The 22,571-nt window shown below is 49.9% G+C and overlaps 1 protein-coding gene across 2 annotated transcripts; it reads left to right on the top strand.

Annotated features, from left to right (window-relative positions):
- Window positions 1-2,084: 2,084 nt before the first annotated feature.
- On the top strand, window positions 2,085-22,312 carry LOC138803487 (hairy/enhancer-of-split related with YRPW motif-like protein). 2 transcript variants are annotated; one of them, XM_069987580.1, is made up of 5 exons: window positions 2,085-2,170; window positions 10,734-10,800; window positions 12,485-12,568; window positions 13,984-14,065; window positions 19,129-22,312. In XM_069987580.1, exons 1-5 carry the CDS (start codon window positions 2,091-2,093, stop codon window positions 19,779-19,781), a joined length of 966 nt encoding a protein of 321 aa, XP_069843681.1. In that variant the 5' UTR covers window positions 2,085-2,090; the 3' UTR covers window positions 19,782-22,312. The 2 variants fall into 2 exon arrangements, with proteins under 2 accessions (XP_069843681.1, XP_069843682.1); XM_069987581.1 differs by lacking the exon at window positions 2,085-2,170 and adding an exon at window positions 9,698-9,824.
- The last annotated feature ends 259 nt before the right edge of the window (window positions 22,313-22,571 follow it).

The raw sequence follows: 22,571 nt of genomic DNA on the forward strand, positions 1-22,571 counted from the left end.
CTCAAGGCTAGTGCTATATCACTTTGAGCCACAGTGCCACTTCTGTTTTTCTGTTTTTCTGTTGGCTAACTGGAGGTAAGAGTCTCATGGACTTTCCTACTCAGGCTGACTTGGAACCAAGATCCTCAGATCTCAGCCCTCTGAGTAGCTAGGATTATCGACATGAACCATCAGAGTCCTGCTCAGACCCCCTATTAACTGGGCACTATAGTTTGATGCCCTGTGAACATGCCTACCATAGAACCCTTGATTCTCCTCTGAAAATCTGTTCCTCTGTCAATCTTTGCTATCTCAGCCAATCACATAGGACAAGTATCGGTGAGGCTTCCTTGATTTCTGCCTTTCCAGGGGATGGATTTTGCAAGCTCTGGGTTGGTTGAGGTTTCCGCTGTGCTGGCATGTGCCCACAGAAGTTATGTGAGTGCTGAGGGCATTTGGAATAGGATAGTCTGGATGTGTGGCTGGCGACCAACTGCTCGTGCCAGGTGTGTCAGCGTGGGTGTGGCTGTGTGCAGCTAGGCAGCTGTCTATGGTCTATATGAAGGGAAACACAGGCTTGCTCTTTGCCCCCAGCAGATCTTGCTGTAAGGTAAAAGTGCAGTTATTGTCAGACTCAACCCCACTCTCCTGCCCCAAAGGGAAGCCTCCTTCTGTGCTTGTCCTGGTGGGAGGGACAAAAGCAAAGAGTTTCTCTGATGTTCTACCGCACTCCAGTCTTTATCATCTCCTCATAGGCCACTCAACCTCCTCTCTTCCCCAGGGGGACATTCCTCTGGGATACTGACCTATGAAGATGGCAGTTGAATCTCTGAGAATCTTCCCTGAGTCCTCCCTCAGTTCAGGGCTCTAATGTTTGAGAAGTCTGTATGGTAATAGTGCGTACTAGTTTGGCTGTGGAATCAGACTGCCTTGTTGAATTTCAGCCCTCCCCATGGAGACAGATACCATTCAGCTCTGGGATTTGGTGGCCTGTGGGTGAAGGGCTGTAGGGGAGGCCCCAGGAGAGTTTACCTGAAACCCTAGAAAAAGCCAAGACTGTTGGTGCCATCCTTCTCTGTCTCCAACCCACTCACTCTTCAGAATAATCACCACACTTGGTGGTTTTACTTTAGCTCAGACACTTGCCCAGGGGAAAGAGGAAGCCCCCACGGAGGGCACAGTTGGTCTGTTGTGGGAGCAGGGCTCCGGGCAGGGTGGAGGGTGGAGGATGCGTTTCCTTTCCCTATCCTTCTAGAAAAGGAGCCTTCTCTTGGCGTTCTTAGCCCGAACAAGCTCTGCCTCTGGTGAAGTGGAAACCAATTCCCAGGGACACCCCACCAACCACCAGTGGCAAGTGGCCCCCCAGGGACCTTGGCCAGAACCCAGTCTTCTCAGCCAGCATGGCCACAGCTAGAGCACAACTAGATTCTCTTTGGGGGTTGATCACAATGTAAGCCTCTCACGGGATACACACACACACACACACACACACACACACACACACACACACACACACACACACACACACACACACACACACACACACACACACACACACACACACACACACACACACACACACACACACACCTGCTTGTCTGGAATCAGGTCACCCGCAGTCCTCCCCAACCTCCCCACCCCGGGGTCTGTGGTCCTCAGAACGGTGCAGGCAGGGAGGCTTGGGGTTGGTCTCACTGAGGCTGGGGCCGGGCAGAGTGGGGCCTCCACAGGGCATCAGCGCCCCGGGAGATCCGGGGACGGAGCAGACTCCCGGCTTCTCGGAGAGGCCTCCCAGGGCACCTGCCCAAGGCCACCCAGCGCGCGGCGGCCGCAGCGGGTGAGCGAGCGGGGCCCAGCCGGACCTCCCGGCGGGGCCGCGGCCGGGCTGCGGCGGGGGCGGCGCCCGCCCGGGGCCTTCCCACGCTCGGTGGCGCGTCACCGCGGGGGCGAGGGGGCGCCAGGGCGCCCGGGGCTGCGGTGCAGGGACGGGCCCTGGGAAAGGGCGGCGTCTGCGCCCGGGCCGGGGCGGGCCGGGGCGGGCCGGGGCGGGGCCCGACGGGCGGACTCGGAGCCCGAGCGCGGGGCTGACAGCCTGGAAGCCGGCGCTGACCATGAAGCGGCCCAGGGAGCCGAGCGGCTCGGACGGCGAGTCCGACGGACCCATCGACGTGGGTCGTGAGGGCGATCGGAGGTAAGGGCTGGGTCCGGGGAGCGGGACTCGGACTCACCGAGGGAGGCCCGATCTGGGAGATGCCCGCAGGTTGGAGGTGTGAGCAGCGTGCATCTTTGCACACTCGCTGCGGAGTCCTGGGTGTGTCTGCCCGTCCGTGCAGGGTTCCGGATGCTGGGGTGGAGGTCCAGTTCTGCTGGGGATTTGATGTCCAGTTATTGATGGACTTTCTGCCGAAGCGCCTCCGTGGGGGTGGCCACTGGTGAGGATTTTTCCTGGAGACATCTTGTGTATGCACCGTTCCTGGGTCTTGAACTCGGGGCCTGGGAGCTGTCCTTGAGCTTTTTCACTCAAGGCTGGCACTCTACCAGATGAGCCGCAGTTCCATTTCTGTCTTTTTGCTGGTTAATTGGAGATTAAAGTCTTATTACAGATTTTCCTGCCTGGGCTGGCTTTGAACCCTGGTCCTCAGATCTCAGTTTCTTGGGTAGCTAAGATTACAGACAGGAAACACTGGCACCTGGCTTCTCTTGAAGACCTTAGCAAATCTTCACGGACTGTTGATTCCACACGCGCTGTCTAGAATCTGTTCACTATGTAGAATAACTATACTTTCCCACTGTTAACCTAGTTTGATGTACTTTTCATCGAGTTCACAAAAAGCTTCAGGGAGAACAAAAATTCTCCTTGAGCAAAGTGAAATTTGGCATTCTGGTTTTGGTTCGAAGACAATAGTAGCCAACTTGCAAGGACCAATATTCCATTTCCAGGGCTCTTTCTACCAAACCACCCTGTTTCCAATGTCATTTACTTCTAGTATATAATTATTTGATTTGATTTGAGCCTTTAGAACAAATTGCTTTTTTTGTTGTTGTTGTTGGTGGTGGTGGTATGTATTTGCCAATACTGAGGCTTAAACTCAAGACCTAGGCTTTGTTCCTTATTGCTCAAGGCTGGTGCTCTACCACTTGAGCCATAGCTCCACTTTTGGCTTTTCTGGTGGTTAATTGGAGATAAAAATTTCCTGCATACAGGGCACCGGTGACTCACACCTGTAATCTTAGCCTTTAATCCTAGCCCATAATCCTTCAAACCTTGATCCTCAGATCTCAGTTTCCTGAGTAGCTAGGATTACAGACCTGAACCTCTGGTGCCAGGCACAAAAGTCCCTGTAAGGCTCCTATCTCCAATTAACCACTCAAAAACCAGAAGTTGAGCTGTGGCTCAAAGTGGTAGAGCTCTAGCCTTTAGTAAGAGCCAGGGACAGCACCTAGGCCCTGAGTTCAAGCCCCATAACAGACAAAAAAAAAAAGTCTCATGGACTTGCCTTCCCCAGCTGACTTTGGACTGCTATCCTCAGATCTCAGCCTCTTGAGTAGCTAGGATTAGAGGTATGAGCCATCAGTGCTGAGCAACACACTGCTTTTTAAAAAACAAAACAAAACAAAACATTCTGCTGCCTCCCAGCTCTGTGAATTCTCTAAGCTTCAGTTTTCTCATCTGTAAAATGGGAATACATAATAGAGCCAATTTCATAGGAGTGTTGTAAAAATCAAATGAGAGTATAGGTCAAGAGCTTAGCTCAGGGCTCAACATGAAGCAAATGTTTAGTTAGTGCCAGGCATACGCCCTTAAAATAGCTGCAGGGACAAACCATGAATCTGCAGGCCTGGTCAGTCCAATAGCTGCCACTAACTCTCCTTTTATGACTTTCCTTCCTTCCTTCCTTCCCTCCTTCCTTCCTTCCTTCCTTCCTTCCTTCCTTCCTTCCTTCCTTCCTTCCTTCCTTCTTTCCTTCCTTCCTTCCTTCCTTCCTTCTTTCCTTCCTTCCTTCCTTCCTTCCTTCCTTTGTTTTCCTTCAGTACTAGGAACTAAATCAAAGGCCTCATGCATCTAGGCAAACATTCTGCCACCAAGTAGTCTCAAACTAGATGCAGGCTCAGACAGTTTCCCCATCTGAGCCTGTTTCCACATCAGTATGATAAAGGAGGGTAGGAGTGAAAGGGAGAGAGCTACTTCATCTGTCTCGTCATCGCTAGACTAAGATTGGAAGGGGAACAAGCTGGGTGTTGTCACACACCTGCCATCCCAGCAGACAGAGGAGGAGCTCAAGTCTGAAGCCAGTCTCAGCTACATGGTGAAACTCCATCTCAAATAAACAAAAACAACAGAAGAATTAGAAGGGGATAGGGTTCATTTCTTTCTTTTTCTTTTCTTTTTTCTTTTTGTTGGTCGTGGGGCCTGAACTCTAGGCCTGAGTGCATCCCTTAGCTCTTCAGCTCAAGGCTAGCACTCTACCACTTGAGCCACAGCAGCACTTCCAGCTTTTTCTGCTTATGTGGTGCTGAGGAATTGAACCCAGGGCCTCAGGTGTGCAAGGCAAGCACTCTACCACTGAGTCACCTTCCCAGCCCCTCTTTCTTTTTCTTTTTTGCAAAACCTGGGATTGAACCTAGACCCTTGCACATGCACATGTTAAATAACAGTGCGCTACCTCTGAGCCACACCCCATCCCAATTCTTAATGATGTTTATTGAAAGCATTTCATAATTCTATTGCTCTCTAGTTTTCTGAGACCAGGAAGATCCTGACTCAATCACAAATCCTAATTGGGGATGTAGCTCAGCAGAAGAGTGCTTGCCAAGCAGGTACATTACCCTAGATTCAACCCCCTTTAGAATCTACAATTTAGAGAAACAATTCTCCACACCTGTATCTGCTAGCAGGCCAACACCATGAGGGGATGGTGGAGAGAGTTACAAATTTAATGTCTCTTGGTCTTCATGGGTCCAGGGCACAAAAATGATGCCAGGGAGCTGATGTGTCCTCTACAACTATACAGCCTAGGCAAAAACTGGCAGGTCTTACAAAGACTATGTATAGAACAGACAGAGAACAGGCTGTGGCCTGTGAAGGCACCTATGTGGGGTAGGGTCATCAACAACCAAAGATAGCAGAAAATGCTTCCTGAAGGTGATGTCAATGAGGTGGTGTGTGAGTGTGTGTGTGTGTGTGCTTTCTTTACAGAGTTTTGTCATTTTGGCTATAGCCCACTTTTAGAGGCGCTTCTTAGAAGGGTAGACCCCTCTGAGCAGGGAAAGCAGCTGGACATCTGGCACATCTGACTTATAGACGCCTCTTTGTAGCACTTCCCAGAGGGCCCTCCCCCCCAGCAGACATAAATGCTTCAATTCAGGGCCTGTTGAACGATGCCTGCTGTGGTCCAGACCCAGGGCTGGGCATCAGAGCCCAGATGTATCCTGCTTGGCCTCTGCCCTCAGGGAACTCTCAGAGAAGAAGCGCTTCATGTACAAAGAAAACCAGATAAACAGTGACAAGGGCCACAAGGCTGGGGCAGCCAACCTCCTGGGGTCAGAGGCAGGGCACCAGTCCCACACACTCCGAGACCTGAGAGGAAAGAACAGGGTGTGCCCCATTGTCACGAGGGGCATTTGCCTGCTGCTAGCATCCTGCCCCGTCTGTGGGAATCACTCTATCTAAAGCTGATAACCCCTTCCCTGATGCATGTTGGGTCCAAACAGAAGACAGCCTCTTCCCTCCACCTCTGTGAACATTTAATGAACACCTGTCACATATCAGGCTCCAGGTCAGGCTCCTTTGAAGTCAGGCCTGAGTTTGACTCTGCATTCCACATACTCTGGCAAGTGACTTTACTCCCTTCTGAACCTGAGTTTTATCTCTTCCAAAATAAGGTTGCAGATACGCTTCTCCCCAGGTGAGGCATTGGCATGCAGCACATGGTTCCTTGCTTTGGCACAAGGTCATGTCCAATAAATACTGCTGTCTAAGGGGTCACCAGCGAAAGGTCTAACAGGAAGACTAGATTTACTGGGCATGATTCTTAACTCTGTGTCTGTCACATGTATCCCCATAACTATAATTCTATTTCCTAAAAATGGAATAGAGAGCTATTGTGCAATAAGTGAGATAGATGGATATGGAAATTCCTTCTAGAACGAAACATACTGTGAGGTCATAATGTGATGATGAATATCCAGGGCATGTTGGCCAGAGCCCTAAATTAAAAGCCATGGAACCCTAGCTCTGGTTCTGGATTTTCTCTCATTGGCTGGGCAACCTATAGAAGATCCCTTCCTTATCTGCGTCTTTCCATTTTACCAGTGGGCTCAGTGCTATCTGAGACCTTTCATTTGGCATATTAGGATTCTGCCTTTGATTCAAGTGCAGTCATCTGCAAGAGTCCCACAGGGAAGTTCCCAGGTGGAGTCAGCACCAAAGGTGGTCAGGAACCATGACCAGATGGCCTGAAAGGCTATTCCACTCCCAGAGATTACCCTGGAATTCTGGGGCTCCAAGAGGCCCATGGAGCAGCTCTTGGTAGCCAGCATATCCTCTCTGCCTTATTTTCAGACTTCAGAGGAGAAGCTCCCACCCCTCCTCCCACTGTCAGAGCCAGATCACAAGCTGCAGGAGCTCCGGCTGGAGGCTGTAAGGATAGAGAGACTGGAAGACTATTCAGACAGACAGGAAGTCAGACTTAGGAGAGAAAAACAATGCTGAATTGGGAGCCAGAAGACAAGGATTCTCATGCTTAGCAGCTGCGTGGGCTGAATAAGCTTCTTTAGCTCCCTGAGGCTCAGCATCCTCATCTGTGAAATGGGATTTTCTCAGGGCTCAGAGGAGAGAAAGACATGCAGTGATGCCAAGAAAACCATAAAGTGGGCCTAGGAATGTGGCTTAGAGGTAGTGTGCTTGCCTAACATGCATGAAGCTCTGGGCTCAATTCCTCAGTACCACACAAACAGAAAAGGCTGGAAGTGGTGCTCTGGCTCAAGTGGTAGAGTGCTAGCCTTGAGCAAAAAGAAGCTCAGGGTCAATGCTTGGGTCCTGAGTCAAGCCCCAGGACTGGCAAAAAAAAAAAAAAAAAGAAAAGAAAAGAAAAGAAAAGAAAACCATAAAGTGAGCAGGCACTTGTGGTTTACACCTGTAATTCCAGCTACTTGGGAGGCCAAGGATGGAAACCTTGAAGCCAACCCAAGCAGGAAAATCCATGTGACTCTTTTCTTCAATTAATCCCCCCTCAAAAAAAAAAGCCTGAACTGGAGCTATGGTTCAAGTGGTAGAATGCCAGCTTTGAGTGAAAAAATGACAATGCCCAAGCTTTGAGTTCAAGCCCCAGTTACAACACAGGAAGAAAGGAAAGGAAGGATGAAGGAAGGGAGGGAGAGAGGAAGGAAGGAAGAAAGGAGGGAGGGAAGGAAGGAAGGAAGGAAAGAAGGAAGGAAGGAAGGAAGGAACAGAAAGTGAGCGCTGCCAATAAGATCTAGGGGGGAGGGGGAGGGGAAGACCACGCTTCAGAGAGGAATGAACCAAGAGACTGGAAAATGAGAGAGCAGAGCTGCCTGGCCTAAAATGGGTGCACCAGGCTCCAACAGATGGTCCCTGAGGAGGGATCAGGCTGAGAGGCAGTGACGTGCACAAAGCTAACCCAATACTCAGGGAGATGCTTTATCCAGCAAGGGGAACAAAGGCCATGTCTCTTATGTACCTTGGCTCCTGGGGCTTGTCCCCAGTGAACCAGGGAAGCTTTGTAAACAGACCGCTCTGCAGATCTCAGGATCTGGTGTCTGAGCTCCAGACCTGCCTCACTGTGCCCTACCTCCCAGGAGCTTTCCCAGGCCTCTTACCAGCTCTGCTTGTCCAGATGTGTGGGTGGGATACATGCTTTTCCAGATGTGGCTAGACCAAGCAGAGGCATAGCGGCAAGATCTGACCTTATCTGGTCTCTCCTGCAAACGTTATTTGAAGTATTGATGAAAATGATCCAATCTCAGGTGTCATGGGGATAGATACCTGGAGGTATCTCAAAGTAAGCCTCATGCACCCCCATTCCACAAAGGCCCAGAACATAGGTTTTATGATGGTCATATCTGTGTTCTTCAGTGATGCCAGAGAGAACAAGATGGGTATGTTCCAAATACTTTCTGAGGACCAGGGCTACTGTGGTACATGACACTGATGTCATCTGTGACCCCATGGAGCTTGTTTGTTGGAGAGATAAATATTAAACGAGCTGGGCATTAGTGGCTTTCACCTATAATCCTAGCTACTGAGATCTCTACTGAGATCTGAGACTCATTGAAACCAGTCTCAGTAGAAGACTTCATGAAACTCTTATTTCAGCAAAAAGCCAAAAGTAGGAGATTGGCTTTAGTGGTAGAGAGTGCCAGCCTTGGGCTAGGAAGGTGGCTCAGTGGTAGAGTGCTTGCCTTGCATGCATGAGGCCCTGAGTTCAATTCCTCAGCACCACAAAGAAGAAAAGTTGGAAGTGGCACTGTGGCTCAAGTGGTAGACCGCTAGCCTTGAGCTGAAGAATGCAGGAACAGTGCCCAGGCCCAAAGTTCAGGCCCCATGACTGACAAGAAAGAGAGAGAGAGAAAGAGAGAGAGAGTGCCTTGTAAAAAAAGAAAAAAAGCCAAGAGAGAGCTTGAGGCCCTGAGTTCAAACCCCAATACTCTCTCTGTCCCTCTGTCTCTGTCTGTCAGTTTGTCTGTCTCTGTCTGTCTGTCTCTCTCTCCCATACACATACATATACACACACACACACACACACACACACAGAGAATATTAATTTTTTTAAAAACCCTTGTAAGTACGAAACACAAACTGGCAGTAGGCTAGGATTGTATAGAGCAAAGACCATCTAGTGGAAGAGAGGATGTTAAAAAAGAAAAAGGAGTTGACATTTGAGTTGAGATCTACAGGATGTTTGAAGTTACTAGTCAAAGGGGTTGGGGTTTGGGATGGAGAGATGGAGTAGAACAGAGGATTCTAGAGTAGGGGAACAGGATGTGAAACTACAGGAGTTAGTGAGTTCACAGCGGGAGCACACACAATGAAAGAGAATTGGAATGTGGAAGTGACAGGGGCCACCTGGGCCACCTGAAGGATAGTGGTTTTGATCTTCAAAGCATTGGGAGAGCTGGGGGTATAACTCAAATGGTAGAGCACTTGTGTAGCAAGCACAAGTTCAACACCCTTGTAAGTATAAGTGTGTATGTGATCATACTGAGGAGGCACTGGTGGCTCACACCTGTAATCCTAGCTACTTAGGAAATTGAGATCTGAGAATTTGTAGTTCAAAGCCAGCTTGGGCAGGAAAGTCCACGAGACTCATCTCCAATTAACCATCAAAAAAAAGCTGGAAATGGTGCTGTGGCTCAAGTGGTAAAGCACCAGTCTTGAACAAAAAGGCTGAGGGACAGTGCCCTGGCCCAGAATTCAAGCCCCAGGACCAACACACACACACACACACACACACACACACACACACACACACACACACACACACACACACACACACACACACAACTCAGATTTGCATTTAAATGATCACTGTGCCTGCAGTGGGAACAGAGAGGGTACAAACAGACCTAAGGAGAGAGGGGCCCCATAGGCTCATGCAGGCCTCCAAGTGAGAGATGTCAAGAGGCCTGGTCCTGAATACTGTCTAAGTCAGGAGGACAAACATGACACACAGTTTACAACGGAGTAGGCAGGTTTGGATGGAGTAGAGTGAGGATGATGGAAGACAGGGTCAATCAAAGTGGCCAGGTTTCAGCCTTGCAGAACTCCAAGCTGGGGGTGACCCCAGTGAGATGGAAAACCCAGGGGACAAGGAGCAGGGGTGAAGGTAAGTGAGGGTAAGTGTGGCATTGGGCAGGTGAACACCTGCAGGCCTGAACAGGTCCTCCTATGTTGGCTACATAAAGGATACCTTGGTGTAATCTAGACTGCCAGCAATTGGTCTGCAGGCCAAAATCTGAAGGGGCAGGGCCCCCTTCACAAGCTTCCCTACCATCCCTACACCCCCCCCCCCCTCGCTGAGCCTGTTCTTAATGGAAACTCCTGGGCTGCAGGCGAATGTCCATGATGCAGCTGGGGCTGCAGAGGAAGGCCTGGGTTATGGAGGAACCCAGGCCTTCAGGGAGGCCAGGGCAGTGTCCCCAAGCATTCAAGAGGGGCCTGTGACCCAGATGCTGCCTCCCCTGGCCTGCCGCGTGGGAGGAGGCGGCAGCTGCGGGCCGGGCGGAGGGCGGTGGCGCCGGCCGTGGGAAGCGGCGGCATCTGCTCTTTCCACGCTCCTTCCCAGGGGCTCGGCTCGCTCTGAAACCCAACCCGCCCCGCCTGGCCCCTGCTCGGGCCACCCGCCACCGCCAGGCCCGCACCACCCGCCGGCCCGCCCCCCGGATCGGGTTGCAGGACCAGATCAGAGAGTGGCAGCCCCAGGTCTAAGATCCCTGAAGCCAGGGGCAGAAGCGACGGGTTAGGGGCTAAGCCAGGAGGTTGGGGCCAAGACAATTCACCACTGGCTTCACACAGACTCGCAGAAAGCTCAGAGCACATGGAGGACTTGGCCAGGAATGAAAAGAGACCCTGGGGAGAAAGGGGGAAGGGAGTGCCCCCTTCCCAGGCCAGCCCTGGAGCCCTTCCCTGGCCTGGGAGACCACGGTCCATTGCCAGCCTAGCCATTCCAATCAGTCCAGGCAGGAGAGATAGTCTCCCATCCTGAGAAAATGGCCTTTCTCTTCTTCCTCCGCAGCCAGATGGCCAGGCCGCTGTCCGCCTCCAGCCCTTCACAGATGCAAGCTAGGAAGAAACGCAGAGGGGTGAGTGTGCTCTCAGTCCTGCAGTGGCCCAGTCAGTTTTCCCTGGATCCTCCCAGAGGGAGGGGCTGGGGCTGGCCCATGGACCTGTTCTTGAAACATCATATCACCCCAAGCCAGCCGCCCAGGGTTCAAATCCAGGCAAGCCACTTCTCCTTTCAGTGCCTTATTTCCGCCTGTATATGGCTGGAATCGTGAAGATTAAATGCATAAGCACTCTCTGAGGAACATCTGTTACTTTTGTTCCAGTTTCCCCTTCCTCCCGCCCTGTCCCTCTCCCCGCCCCCCTCCTCCCTCAGCCTAGAACTTCTCTCAGTGAGTGAGGAGGCAGGCAGAATGAGAAGGCTTACTGCTTTCCACTGTCCATCTTGTCCAGCCCCGCCTCTCACCCAGGAAACAGCTGTGCTTGCACACTGGGAATGCAATGGCTGAGGATCTGACAGAGGCCAGCCAGGCCACTCACTCCCCATGAGCCCTTAGACAAACCACTTCCCTCCCACACTCCTGTGTGTGTGTGTGTGTGTGTGTGTGTGTGTGTGTGTGTGTGTGTGTGTGTGTGTGTGTGTGTGTGTGTGTGTGTGTGTGTGTGTGTGTGTGTGTGTGTGTGTGTGTGTGTGTGTGTGTGTGTGTGTGTGTGTGTGTGTTCCCTGATACTGAGGTTTGAACTCAAGGCCTGGGCACTGTCCCTGAGCTTTTTTACTCCAGGCTAATGGTTTGCAACCTGAGCCATACCTCCACTTCCAGCTTTTTCTTTATTTTTTTTTCTTCCTTTTTTTTTTTTTTTTTTTGCTGGTCCTGGGGCTTGAACTCAGGACCTATGCCCCTGCGACTCTTTGTGTGTAAGGCTAGCACTTTACTACTTGAGCCACAGTGCCACTTTGGGCTTTTTCTGAATAGTTTATTGGTATAAGAGTCTCATAGACTTTCTGCCTAGGCTGGCTTTGAACCACAATCCTCAGATCTCAGCCACCTAAGAATTAATTACAACAGGCAGGATCCACTGGCGCCTGGCTCACTTCCAGCCTTTTGGTTGTTAATCGGAGATAAGAGTTTCACTGACTTTCCTACCTGTGCTAGCTCCAAATATTGATCCACAGATCTCAGCTTCCTGAGTAGCTAGGATTACAGATGTGAGTCACTAGTGCCAGGCCACGTTCATGTTCTTTCTCTGAAAAATGAAAGGTTATTTTCCTGCCCTTCTATGTGTATTCTGCTACCAGGATTGAGAGAGAAGGAAATAATGTAAATGAAGGGCTCTACAGCTAGAAAGGACAAGTCCTAGAACTCTCAGCACCTCTGGTAACCCAGACACTGGAAGGCTAACACTGGTGCAACTGCTGCTCCCCTGCCCCCTGCCCCCAGGCAGGGCTGAGGCTGGTGCTCCCATTCTGACTGGCCCACACCCTGCTTTACCTGGGACTAACCATCCTAAATAAGCACTGTCTCCTCTCCTCTCAGGGTTCTCCCTCCCCCCCCCCCCCACTCCACCTTACAGACCAAGACACAAGATCTGACTTCTTCCAGGTTTGAGCTCTCTAGCTGTGAGTCCTCAAGCAAATTACTGAGCCTCAGTTTCCTCCTCCCTCATGAAAATATGATGAGGGAAAATGAGTCAGAGTCCATCCAGGCACACAGGAACTGCGAGAGAGTGCGTACATGTGGGTAATTTCTTGTCGTTCATTTGCAGATCATAGAGAAACGACGTCGGGATCGCATCAACAGTAGTCTCTCTGAACTGCGGCGCCTGGTCCCCACTGCCTTTGAGAAACAGGTAGATGATATTGCTGATGGAGCCAGAGGAAATACTGAGTTAGTGACAAGTAGGGTGTGTCTCTCATAGTAGCTTTTGCAAAGGGATATTGGCTGATAGGGTATTGTGGCCATTTAGGAATAGCTGTCACCAGCCTGGGGACAAAGAATAGAAATTTAGCCAGGCACCGGTGGCTCATGCCTATAATTCTAGCTACTTAAGAGACTGAGATCTGAGGATAGAGGTTGGAAGCCACCTTGGGCAGGTAAGAGTCCATGAGACTCTTATCTCCAATTAAAACTAGCAAAAGGTTGGAAGTAAAAGTATGGCTCAAGTGGTAGAGTGCCAACCATGAATGCAAAAGCTAAGTGAGAGCACTAGGTCCTGAGTTCTAGACCCATTACTGACCCATACAGGAAAAAAAAAAAAAAGAGTATGGTAGTGGAGCACTGGTGGCTCACATCTGTAATCTTAGATATGCAGGAGGCTGGGATTTGAGAATTGCAGTTCAAAGCCAGCCCAGGAAAGAAAGTCTATAATTCTTATCTCCATTTTAACTACCCCCCCACACACAAAAAATACCCAAATAAACAGAAGTAGCCAGGCACTGGTGGATCATGCCTGTAATCCTAACTACTTGAGATCTTGAGATCTGAGGATCATGCGTTGAAGCCAGCATGGGCAGGAAAGGCTTACTCTTATTTCCAGGAAGTTACTCAGAAAAAGCCAAAAGTGGTACTGTGGCTCCAAGCAGTGGTAGAACGCTAACCTTGAGCAAAAGAGTTCAAGTGCCCAGGCCCTGATTTCAAGTCCCAACACTTACAAAAAGGAAGAAAAGTAAATTTATACTTAGCGAAATGTTGCAGCTATAGTGACTTTATATCCGACTTACATCCATTTATGTAGAATCCTAAAAAATGATTCAGAATAGAGCTAATTCTAATTGTGCCAGGCACAGAGAACAGAGATCTCCTAACTCACATTCAGCCACAAACTAGCTGAGCAGAAAGGAAACATGGGACTCTGCGATGTGACTCCTGACATTTCCAGAGCTATTTGGAGGTGAGACAGGTGGCCGAGAGAGTGAACACTCTGTCACTGAACCTGTTGAGCTGAAGGGATTTGGTAGGGAGTCATTTGGTTAAATCAGACAGCATCAGATATTCTTGCCTTAAGCTGCAAAGCACGGGTTGCGTACAGGTGAGAAGTCAGTTATCCTACAGATGTTCACTGAAACCTTTTGGGGAGCACCCATGAACTAGACCTGGAGTCTGCTTTCAAGGGACTCGTGGAGAGGGAGATGCTCGGGTTCTTCCTGGGAAGACGGCTTCAGAAGCATTTCACAAGAGAGAATTCAAGACAGTGAGCCCTCATGACAGGCAGGGCTGGTGAGTATCAGGGGCTGACTGGAACCTGCATGCCTTCTGTACCTACAGGGCTCTTCCAAACTGGAGAAAGCTGAGGTCTTGCAGATGACGGTGGATCACTTGAAAATGCTCCATGCCACTGGCGGGACAGGTACTGATGCTCTTCTCTCTTGGGATTCAGTTGTAATGACAAAAATATTTTGAGGCTGGGTCCTGAGGATCCTCTGGTGAGCCACAGCAAACAAATCCCATTGATTGTTCAGCAAGCTTGTGATTCATCTCTCAGCATGGCCTGTTCCACTCTCAGTGTCGCCACCTCTGCCCTTCCAGGCCTTGCAGGAGCTTTCTCACTATGACATTGTTCCTGCCTCCAGGGAGTTAAGGGGTGACCCAAAGGAGCCAACTGCAGCCTGAGACCTGCCTGAACCCTGAAAGGAAACGCCTGATGTATTTATTTACTTTGCTTTATTTGTTTTTGTGACATTGGAGATTCAACTCAGGGCCTCTAGCTTGTTAGTCAGGCATTCTACTACTTGAGCCATGCCTCTCGTCTCCTTTTAATGCATTATTTTCACTTTGTTCCCAGCTGGCCTAAGTCCTGTTCCTTTTGTGTTTCCCTGCATCACTGGGATGACAGGCACACACCACCTTGCTAGTCATTGTTTAGGATGGAGATTTGAAAACTTCTTGTTCAGGCTGGCTTCGAACCATAAACCCCAATCTCTGCCTCCCTATTAGCTAGGATTTCAGGTTTGAGCCTCTATGCCTAGCCTCTACCTGAAAATTCTAACCAGAGATGTTTTCTTGGTTTAGGTTTCTGGGTTGCTGTTATGTCCTAGGCAGTGCTGGGTGACATGCCATATTCTCAGCAGGTGTCCAGATTGAAGGAGAACACAAATCATTCTATTATTTTAAATTAGACCCTTAAAATCATGCACCTATAGCTTCAAAGAGACTTCCTTGCCAGGTACCAGTAACTCATGCCTGTAATCATAGCTACTTGGGAGGCTGAGATCTGAGAATTGAGGTTCAGAGCTAGTCCAGGAAGACAAATCTAAGAGACTCTCATCACCAGTTAGCTAGCAAAAAGCCAGAAGTGGAGGCATGGCTCAAGTGTTAGAGCACCAGCTATGAGGAAAAAAGTGGAATAAGACTTTCTTTATATATATATATATATATATATATATATATGTATATTAATAAGTTTTTTTATTGTGAAAATACCATACAGAGGGGTTTACAATTACATGAGCAACGTAATGAGTACATTTCTTATCAAGCATTGTTGCTTCCTCCTTTGTTCCCCTTCCCATCCCTGCCCTCCCATTGCCCTCGCCCTCCCCACCCCCAGTAAGACTTTCTGTAGCTAGGCAAGGTGGCTCAGATCTACATCCTAGCTTCTTGGGAGATGGAAGTCAGGAGGATTCATAGTTTAAGGTCAGCTGAGACAAAAAGGAAGCCCCTCATTTCAATCAACAAACCAGATTAGTAGTGTGTATCTGTAGCTCCTATATAAGGGAGGAATAGGTAAAACTGTGAGACATTGTTTGAAAAATAAAGCAGCCAGGCGCCGGTGGCTCACGCCTGTAATTCTAGCTACTAAGGAGGCTGAGATGTGAGTATCATGTTCAAAGCCAGCCCAGGCAGGAAAGTCCCTGAGACTCTTATCTCCAATAAACCACCAGAAAACCAGAAGTGGCACTGTGGTTCGAGTGGTAGAGCGCTCATCTTGAGCTGAAGAGCTGAGGGACAGCGGCCAGGCCCAGAGTTCAAGCCCCACAACTGACAAAACAAAAAACAAAAAACTAAAAGCAAAAAAGGCTAGAGGTGTTCAAGTGGTAGACACCCTGATTTCAAACCTCAGCACTGCCCAAACAACAAAAACACAAAGACCTTCAGGTAAATTTTTTAAAAAATTTATACTTTTTATTTATTTTTTATTTTTTTGGTCAATCTTGGGGCCTGAACTCTGGGTCTGGGCGCCATCCCTCAGCTCTTCAGCTTGAGCCACAGCACCACTTCTGGCTTTTTCTGCTTATGTGGTGCTGAGGAATCAAACCCAGGGCCTCATGCGTGCGAGGCAAGCACTCTACCACTGAGCTACCTTCCCAGCCCCAAATGAAAATTTTTGTCTCAAGTCTTGGACACAAAGACAAAGTCCCAAAGACAATTTGCTACTTAGAAAGAGAACCATTGCTTTTTTATTTTATTTTTTTATACCGATACAGGAGTTTGAATTGGGGCCTTGGGCTCTCACTTGGCTTTTTGTTCAAGGCTAGAACTCTACCATTTGAACCATCCCTCCACTTCCAGCTTTTTGCTGCTCAGTGGCAGAAGAGGTTTTTTTTTTTGTTTTTTGTTTTTTGTTTTTTGCCAGTCCTGGGGCTTGAACTCAGGGCCTGGGCACTGTCCCTGAGCTTCTTTTGCTCAAGGCTAGCACTCTACCACTTGAGCCACAGCTCCACTTTCAGCTTTTTCTGTTTATAAGGTACTAAAGAATCGAACCCAAGTCTTCATACATGCTAGGCAAGCACTCTACCATTGAGCCACATTCCCAGCCCTTGATAAGAATCTCATAGCCTTTTCTTCCAAGGTTGGTTTTGAAACATGATCCTCAGATAATCAGCTTCTACAGAACTAGGATTACAGGCTAAACCACTAGTGCCCAGCCAGACATTTACATTTTACAAGGCCCAATCTAGTGTTTCTTTATCCTCAGAGTGAAACAGTGTCCTGTGGGGGCAAATGGAGTCACAGGTCACCCCAGATATTATGAGACAGGAGGTCTGTACTGGAGTTTAGGAGTTTGCCAGTTTAACAAGCCTGCCCTCTTACCCTGACAGGTATCCTTTTGAGAACTCTACAGAGGAATGCTTTGCTCAAGGTGGAGCTTAGCAGCTGGTGGCGAGATATTTCAAATTACATTCATGTTATCCCATTAAAAGGAAAGTAGTATAGTGGTTGGTGCGGGCAGCATTTTATAGCTTTCAAAAATCTTCAATTTATGTTGTCTCCTTCGGTTCTCACAAGAACCAGGAAGGGGGCTTGTCTCCTCCACTTTCCTGTTCAAAGCTGAGGGGAACACTGGAGTTGTGGCTTACACTCTGCCCAGGCTCTGTGCAAATGATTTAGCCTCTCTCTCCCCCTGTTTCCTCATCTTTAATGGAAATAATGAGAAGGTATTTATAAGAATTATTAGATAATGAAATGAAATTCTTAGTAAGAAAGAAGCAGTCCTAACTCAGCATGGTAGCTTACTCCTATAATCCTAGCTACTCTGGGAGATGAGATCTGAGGATTGAGGGTTTTGTTTTTGTTTTTGTTTTTGCCAGTTCTGGGGCTTGAACTCAGGGCCTCAGTACTGTCCTTGAGCTTCTTTTGCTCAAGGCTAGCACTCTACCACTTGAGCCACAGTGCCACTGCTGGCTTTTTCTGTTTATGTGGTGCTGAGGAATTGAACTCAGGGCTTCATGCTAGGCAAGTACTCTACCACTTAGCCACATTCCCAGCCCCTGAGACTCTTTATCTATAATTAACCACCAAAGAGCCAGCAATGAAGCTGTGGCTCAAGTAGTACAGTCCTAGCCCTGAGTAGAAAAGTCAAGCAAGAGTTCAAGGCCCTGAATTTAAGCCCTAGTACAGATATAAAAATAAAAGAATTTAAAGCAGCATATGTGAGTGTAAAAGGAATTGAAACAGAGAAATATCAAGGCCAGGTACCAGCAGCTCAGTCCTCAGGGGACTGAGATCTGAGGATCATGATTCAAAGCCAACCTGGACAGCAAAGTCTGACTCTTATCTCCAATTAACCACCAAATTACCAGCAGCAGAGCTGTGGCTCAAGTAGTAGAGTGCTAGCCTTGAGAGAAAAAAAAGCTCAGAGGCAGTGCCCAGGGCCTAAATTCAAACCCGGAACCCACTGCCAAAAAGAAAGGAAGGAAAGATGGAAGAAAGGAAAGAAGGGAGGGAGGGAGGAAAGGCAGGGAGGGAGGGAGGGAAAGTAAAGTATTGGGGTGTGCAAAGAGCTAAAAACACAGCAGATCCAGGTCTCACTTGAGATGGTCCTGACTCCAAATGCAGCCTCTTGCTGAGCCTTCCTTCTGGACTGAACCACAGCCAGGATGAGGTAGCTGCTGCTGTGGTTCTGAGGCAGTACTGCCCGTGGCTGCTCTGTCTTTGTTTAGAAGGTGGTCAAGAGAGGGGTGACGGTGTGCATGACCATGTGGAAAGCTCATCTGGCTGTCCCTCACTGAGGGCAAAAGAGATGGCCCCTGGCCTGATGGTTATTGCATGTGTATGCGCACAGGCACATATACACACGAGTACAGGGCTTGAATTCAGGGTCTTGGCTTTTTCACTCAAGGCTAGTGTTCTACCCACTTGAGCCACACTTCCACTTTTGGCTTTTTGCTAATGAACTGGAGACAAGACTCGTGTGGGCTTTTTGTTTTTCCCCCAGGCTGGCATCAGACTACAATCCTCAGAGCTTCAGATCTCAGCCTCCTTCCTGAGAGTATGTAGTTAGGATTATAGGCCTGTGTCACTGCCACTGGGCTCAGTCTGCCTTTTGATTCAGGAGACAAACTCAGAATCAACAGAAGCCCAGCCAGTAATATGACAGCTCCCTGGTCGTTGGTGGGCATTCTCTGGGCTTTATTTCACATACACCCTCCACCCAGTGAAGCAGGTACCGTATCCTCTCATTTTATTTCTAAGGAAAGCAAGATGGTCAGGCAGCTGATTAAATGCTCTAGTCAGGATTAGAATCTAGCTCTGTGGACTTCCAAAGTCCTTATGTTTCCCTGGGACACTATATTCCTTCCTCTGAGGGGCCTCTGGCTCTGATGACTATTTTCATCACCGCCCTTCCCTGCATCTGCTCCCAGTAGCAGGCTGGATTATTCAACACAACCACAGGTTCAGCCTTTTCCCACCTGCCAAGTGTCTCCTTACTGGAGGTACCTTGGTCCCATCATGAATTGTGATGAAATCATCCTTTACATTCTGCAATGTATTCTAGTCCAGTGAGTCCATGCCCCACCATCCTCTATCCCAGGTTGGGTTCTGTCCACACTTTACAGCTGTGAAGACTGAGAATGCACTCACCCAGGGTCACCCAGAGACTGAATGAGAGGGGCAGGTCCAGCTCTCCAGCACTCTTGAGCCTGAGTGCTTCCCCAACCTGGCATTCTCTCACAGTATCTTCTTCTGCAGGATTCTTCGATGCCCGTGCCCTGGCGGTTGACTTCCGGAGCATTGGCTTTCGGGAGTGTCTCACCGAAGTCATCCGGTACCTGGGGGTCCTGGAAGGCCCCAGCAGCTGTACAGACCCTGTCCGAATTCGCCTCCTCTCCCACCTCAACAGCTACGCAGCTGAGATGGAGCCTTCACCCACGCCAGCCGGCTCCCTGGCCTTCCCTGTGTGGCCCTGGTCCTTCTTCCATAGCTGCCCAGGGCTGCCAGCCCTGAGCAACCAGCTCACCATCCTTGGAAGAGTCCCTGGCCCCATCCTCCCCAGCACCTCCTCTCCCACTTACTCCATCCCAGCACTCCGGATCACGCCTGTGCGCAGGGCCCCTGGCACCATCCTGCCAGCCCGGAGGAATTTGTTGCCCAATCGAGGGGTATCTTCCACCCAGAGGGCCTGCCTCCCAGAGAGGCCAACTGCCCCTCTGCCGGTGGTGCCAAGTAGCAGGGCGACCAGGAGCAGCCCCATCTCTCCCCTCCTAACATCATCTTCCCCCACAACTGCTTGTGTAGCCCTCCCTCCCTCCAGCCCTCCCCGATCAGGGCCAGCAGGCAGGCCTGCAGGTGCTGTGCTTTACCATTCCTGGGTGTCTGAAATCACCGAAATTGGGGCTTTCTGAGTTGGCTTCCCATCCCCACCTCCATCCCTCAGGAGTAAGGAAGTTTCTTTTCTTAGGAGCTCTCAAACAGGTGCTGCGTTTTCTGCTTTGCTTCCACTCAGCAGAGACCCCTTCCTCTCTCACTGCTGGTCCAGCCCACCTACCCAGCTCCTTTGGAACTCTTCTGATCTCAGAGGCTTGATTTGGTTTCTCACATGCCCAAATGCCTCCGGGTGACTCACGGGCCCCTAAGAGCTGTGCCAGCCCCTCTCCTGCCCAGTATGTGTAAACCTTAGAGATAAAGAATACCATGAGGCCTGGCACAGTGACTCACACCTGTAATCCCAGCTACTTGAGAAGTAGACATCAGGAAGATTGTACTTTGAGGCTAGCAAGACCAAAAAGAAAAAGCCACAGAGACCTCCCCCCATTTCAGCAAATCCAGGTGTGGTTGTTTGCACCTTTAACCCCAGTTAGATAGGAGGTATAGATAGGAGGATTGTAGTCTGAGGCTGGTCCCCAGACAGAAAGCACAGGACCCTACCTGAAAAATAACCTGAAGCAAAGAAGGACTGGAGAGATGTGGATCAAGTGATAGAGCACCTGATTAGCAAACACAAGGCCCTGGATTCAAATCGAGTTCCACTCCCCAAAATACGTTGAATTGAATAAAGGATACCATGGCCCTAAAAGCAGACCACTTCCCTGAAGAGGTCAGATGGCAGTCAGGTATGATAACTGGCCGCAGCTGTTGCAAGCCAAGGAGTAGAATACAGTCTGCCTCATTTCCTGCAGACAGTAACTGAGTCAGGGGTCAGAGAAACAGGCACCCAGCCTGCCCCTGCCTACTCCTTCACAGTGACTCACAGAACAGACCCCTTGTCCATTACAGCCCAGGCCTGAATACTAGGGATCAGTCTGCAGATACCACCTTCCGGCTGACTCTCCGTGGCTGGAGGATTCTAGGTATCAGCAGAAGCTCCGGGCTGGGGTATCCTTACCACCAGGCCTCCACGGGTTACCAGGCAGAGCCAGCACTGAGTGATGGGGAGCCCAGCTGCGGGCTTCTCTGTCCCAGTCACAGCTCTCCAGGCACATGCCCTCCCCTACAGGGTGCAGATGGCCCCATGTGCTGCCACCCAGAGGCCTCAGCCCTTGGGATACAGCACCAGACGTCTGAACTGCCTGGTTTACATCCCACTCCAAAAGCTCGGACTGCTGCCACAGCCCTGGGCTGTCAGGCCGGACGAGAATAACTACTATGCCGCGGAGGAGGGGGGAAGAACAGTGTGAGGCGGCTGGGCCCTGCAAGGTCACGCTGAGAGCGAGTCCAGGGCCTGAGATCCTGTTCACCCAGACTCCACACAGCTGGCTCTGCTCAGAGGCCACTGCCTTCCTCAGCTCTGCCTCAGGCCATTTCCTCTCACAGGACCAAGCAGCCAGGCGAGCGATCCCTGTGGAATGGCAGAGACTGGGCTGACATGCAGGGTCACCATGTCAGTGGACCAAGTGTTAGAAGTACTTCTGCCCTCACGGGTGGCCATCCACACCCTAAAGGCCTCCAAGTGTCCCCCACCACCTCCTCTAACCCCCACGATCTGGTTCGTGTGTGGAGGCTGTGTGGAGTCCTGGAACTAGTCATTTATTGGTGTTCACTTCACCTTCCCGGTAGAAAATCCCCCCCACCTACACACACCCAGCCTCCCTCAAGGTTGCCAGTGAAGAGGCTCTGCAGGCACAAAAGTAGAATTTACAAAAACACTGGGGACAAAGAGCCAGTCAGAGAATTGGAGCAGAGGGCAGAAGTCATTTGTGAGATCCAGAAAGGATCTAGAAAGTACAGGCTGTTTCCTTGAGGGATAAAGTAGTAAGAACACCATTTGCCCCCTTGCCCCCCAAAAAGGAGCTAGTTCAGTCACACCATCCTGTAGTTCCTCCTACCCTCTGAGAAACGCAAAGCTAGGAGAGGAGGCATCCCTATTGAGCAGATCAACGTGGGGCAACAGAGGTTCTACACTGAGAGGGGGAAGGGCAGTCACGTAAACCGTGACAGACAAGGTGACAGATGGCAAAGCGTAGCTTCACCTTTCTCAGGAAGGAGCACACCCAGAGGAGGAAGAGGGACTCCCCTATCTCCCTGATTCCAGTTCTCACTTCCGGCCTTCCCCCTCCTCTTCTTTCTCCTACCTGATTTCCAGCTGCTCCCAGGACACAGGGGGTGTTGCCCAGTCCTGATAACCTTCTATCCTAAGAACCCAGCCCTCACTCATAGTTGGGGCTGTGGGAACCACATTTCCATGATGCAGGTACCCAATTCCACAACAGTCTGTACACATCAGTAAAGTGAAGCGATTCCCCCTTCTCCCCAACTGTCAACATCTCTAGTGGTCTTGGGTTCCTTTTTCAAGAGACCAAGGGAAGCGCCTGTGTGTTTGTTCCCTTGGCTGGGGACTCTGTTTTCTGTTTCTAGTCTCAAGCCTTCCCTGTGTCCCTAAATCACCCCACCCCAGTCCCACCCCTGACAGGCAATAAAGGTGTTTTGTTCTTCTGTAAACCCCTAATAAATTCTACTTGTTTGTTATTTGTTTGTTTGTTTGTGCTAGTATTAGAGCTTGAACTCAGGGCCTGGGCACTGCCCCTTAGCTTTTCCACTCAAGTCTGGTACTCTACTACTTGAGCCACAGCTCTACTTCTGGGTGTTTGCTAGTTAATTGGGAGATGAGAATCTCATAGATTTCCCTGCCCCAGCTGGCATGATCCTTAAATCTCAGCATCCTGAGTAGCTAGATTACAAGTGGAAGCTTTAAAGTC

This window comes from Dipodomys merriami, unplaced genomic scaffold (genome assembly GCF_024711535.1).
Source record: "Dipodomys merriami isolate MVZ:Mamm:240054 unplaced genomic scaffold, mDipMer1.0.p SCAF_34, whole genome shotgun sequence".
In the NCBI taxonomy this organism is placed as follows: Eukaryota; Metazoa; Chordata; class Mammalia; order Rodentia; family Heteromyidae; genus Dipodomys; species Dipodomys merriami.

Excerpts from the sequence above, each read along its gene's own strand:
- LOC138803487 (XM_069987580.1), top strand. The coding sequence starts at position 2,091 with ATGAAGCGGCCCAGGGAGCCGAGCGGCTCGGACGGCGAGTCCGACGGA. Across the intron at positions 2,171-10,733 it reads GGTCGTGAGGGCGATCGGAG|CCAGATGGCCAGGCCGCTGT; the intron begins GTAAGGGCTGGG and ends CTTCCTCCGCAG. Across the intron at positions 10,801-12,484 it reads CTAGGAAGAAACGCAGAGGG|ATCATAGAGAAACGACGTCG; the intron begins GTGAGTGTGCTC and ends GTTCATTTGCAG.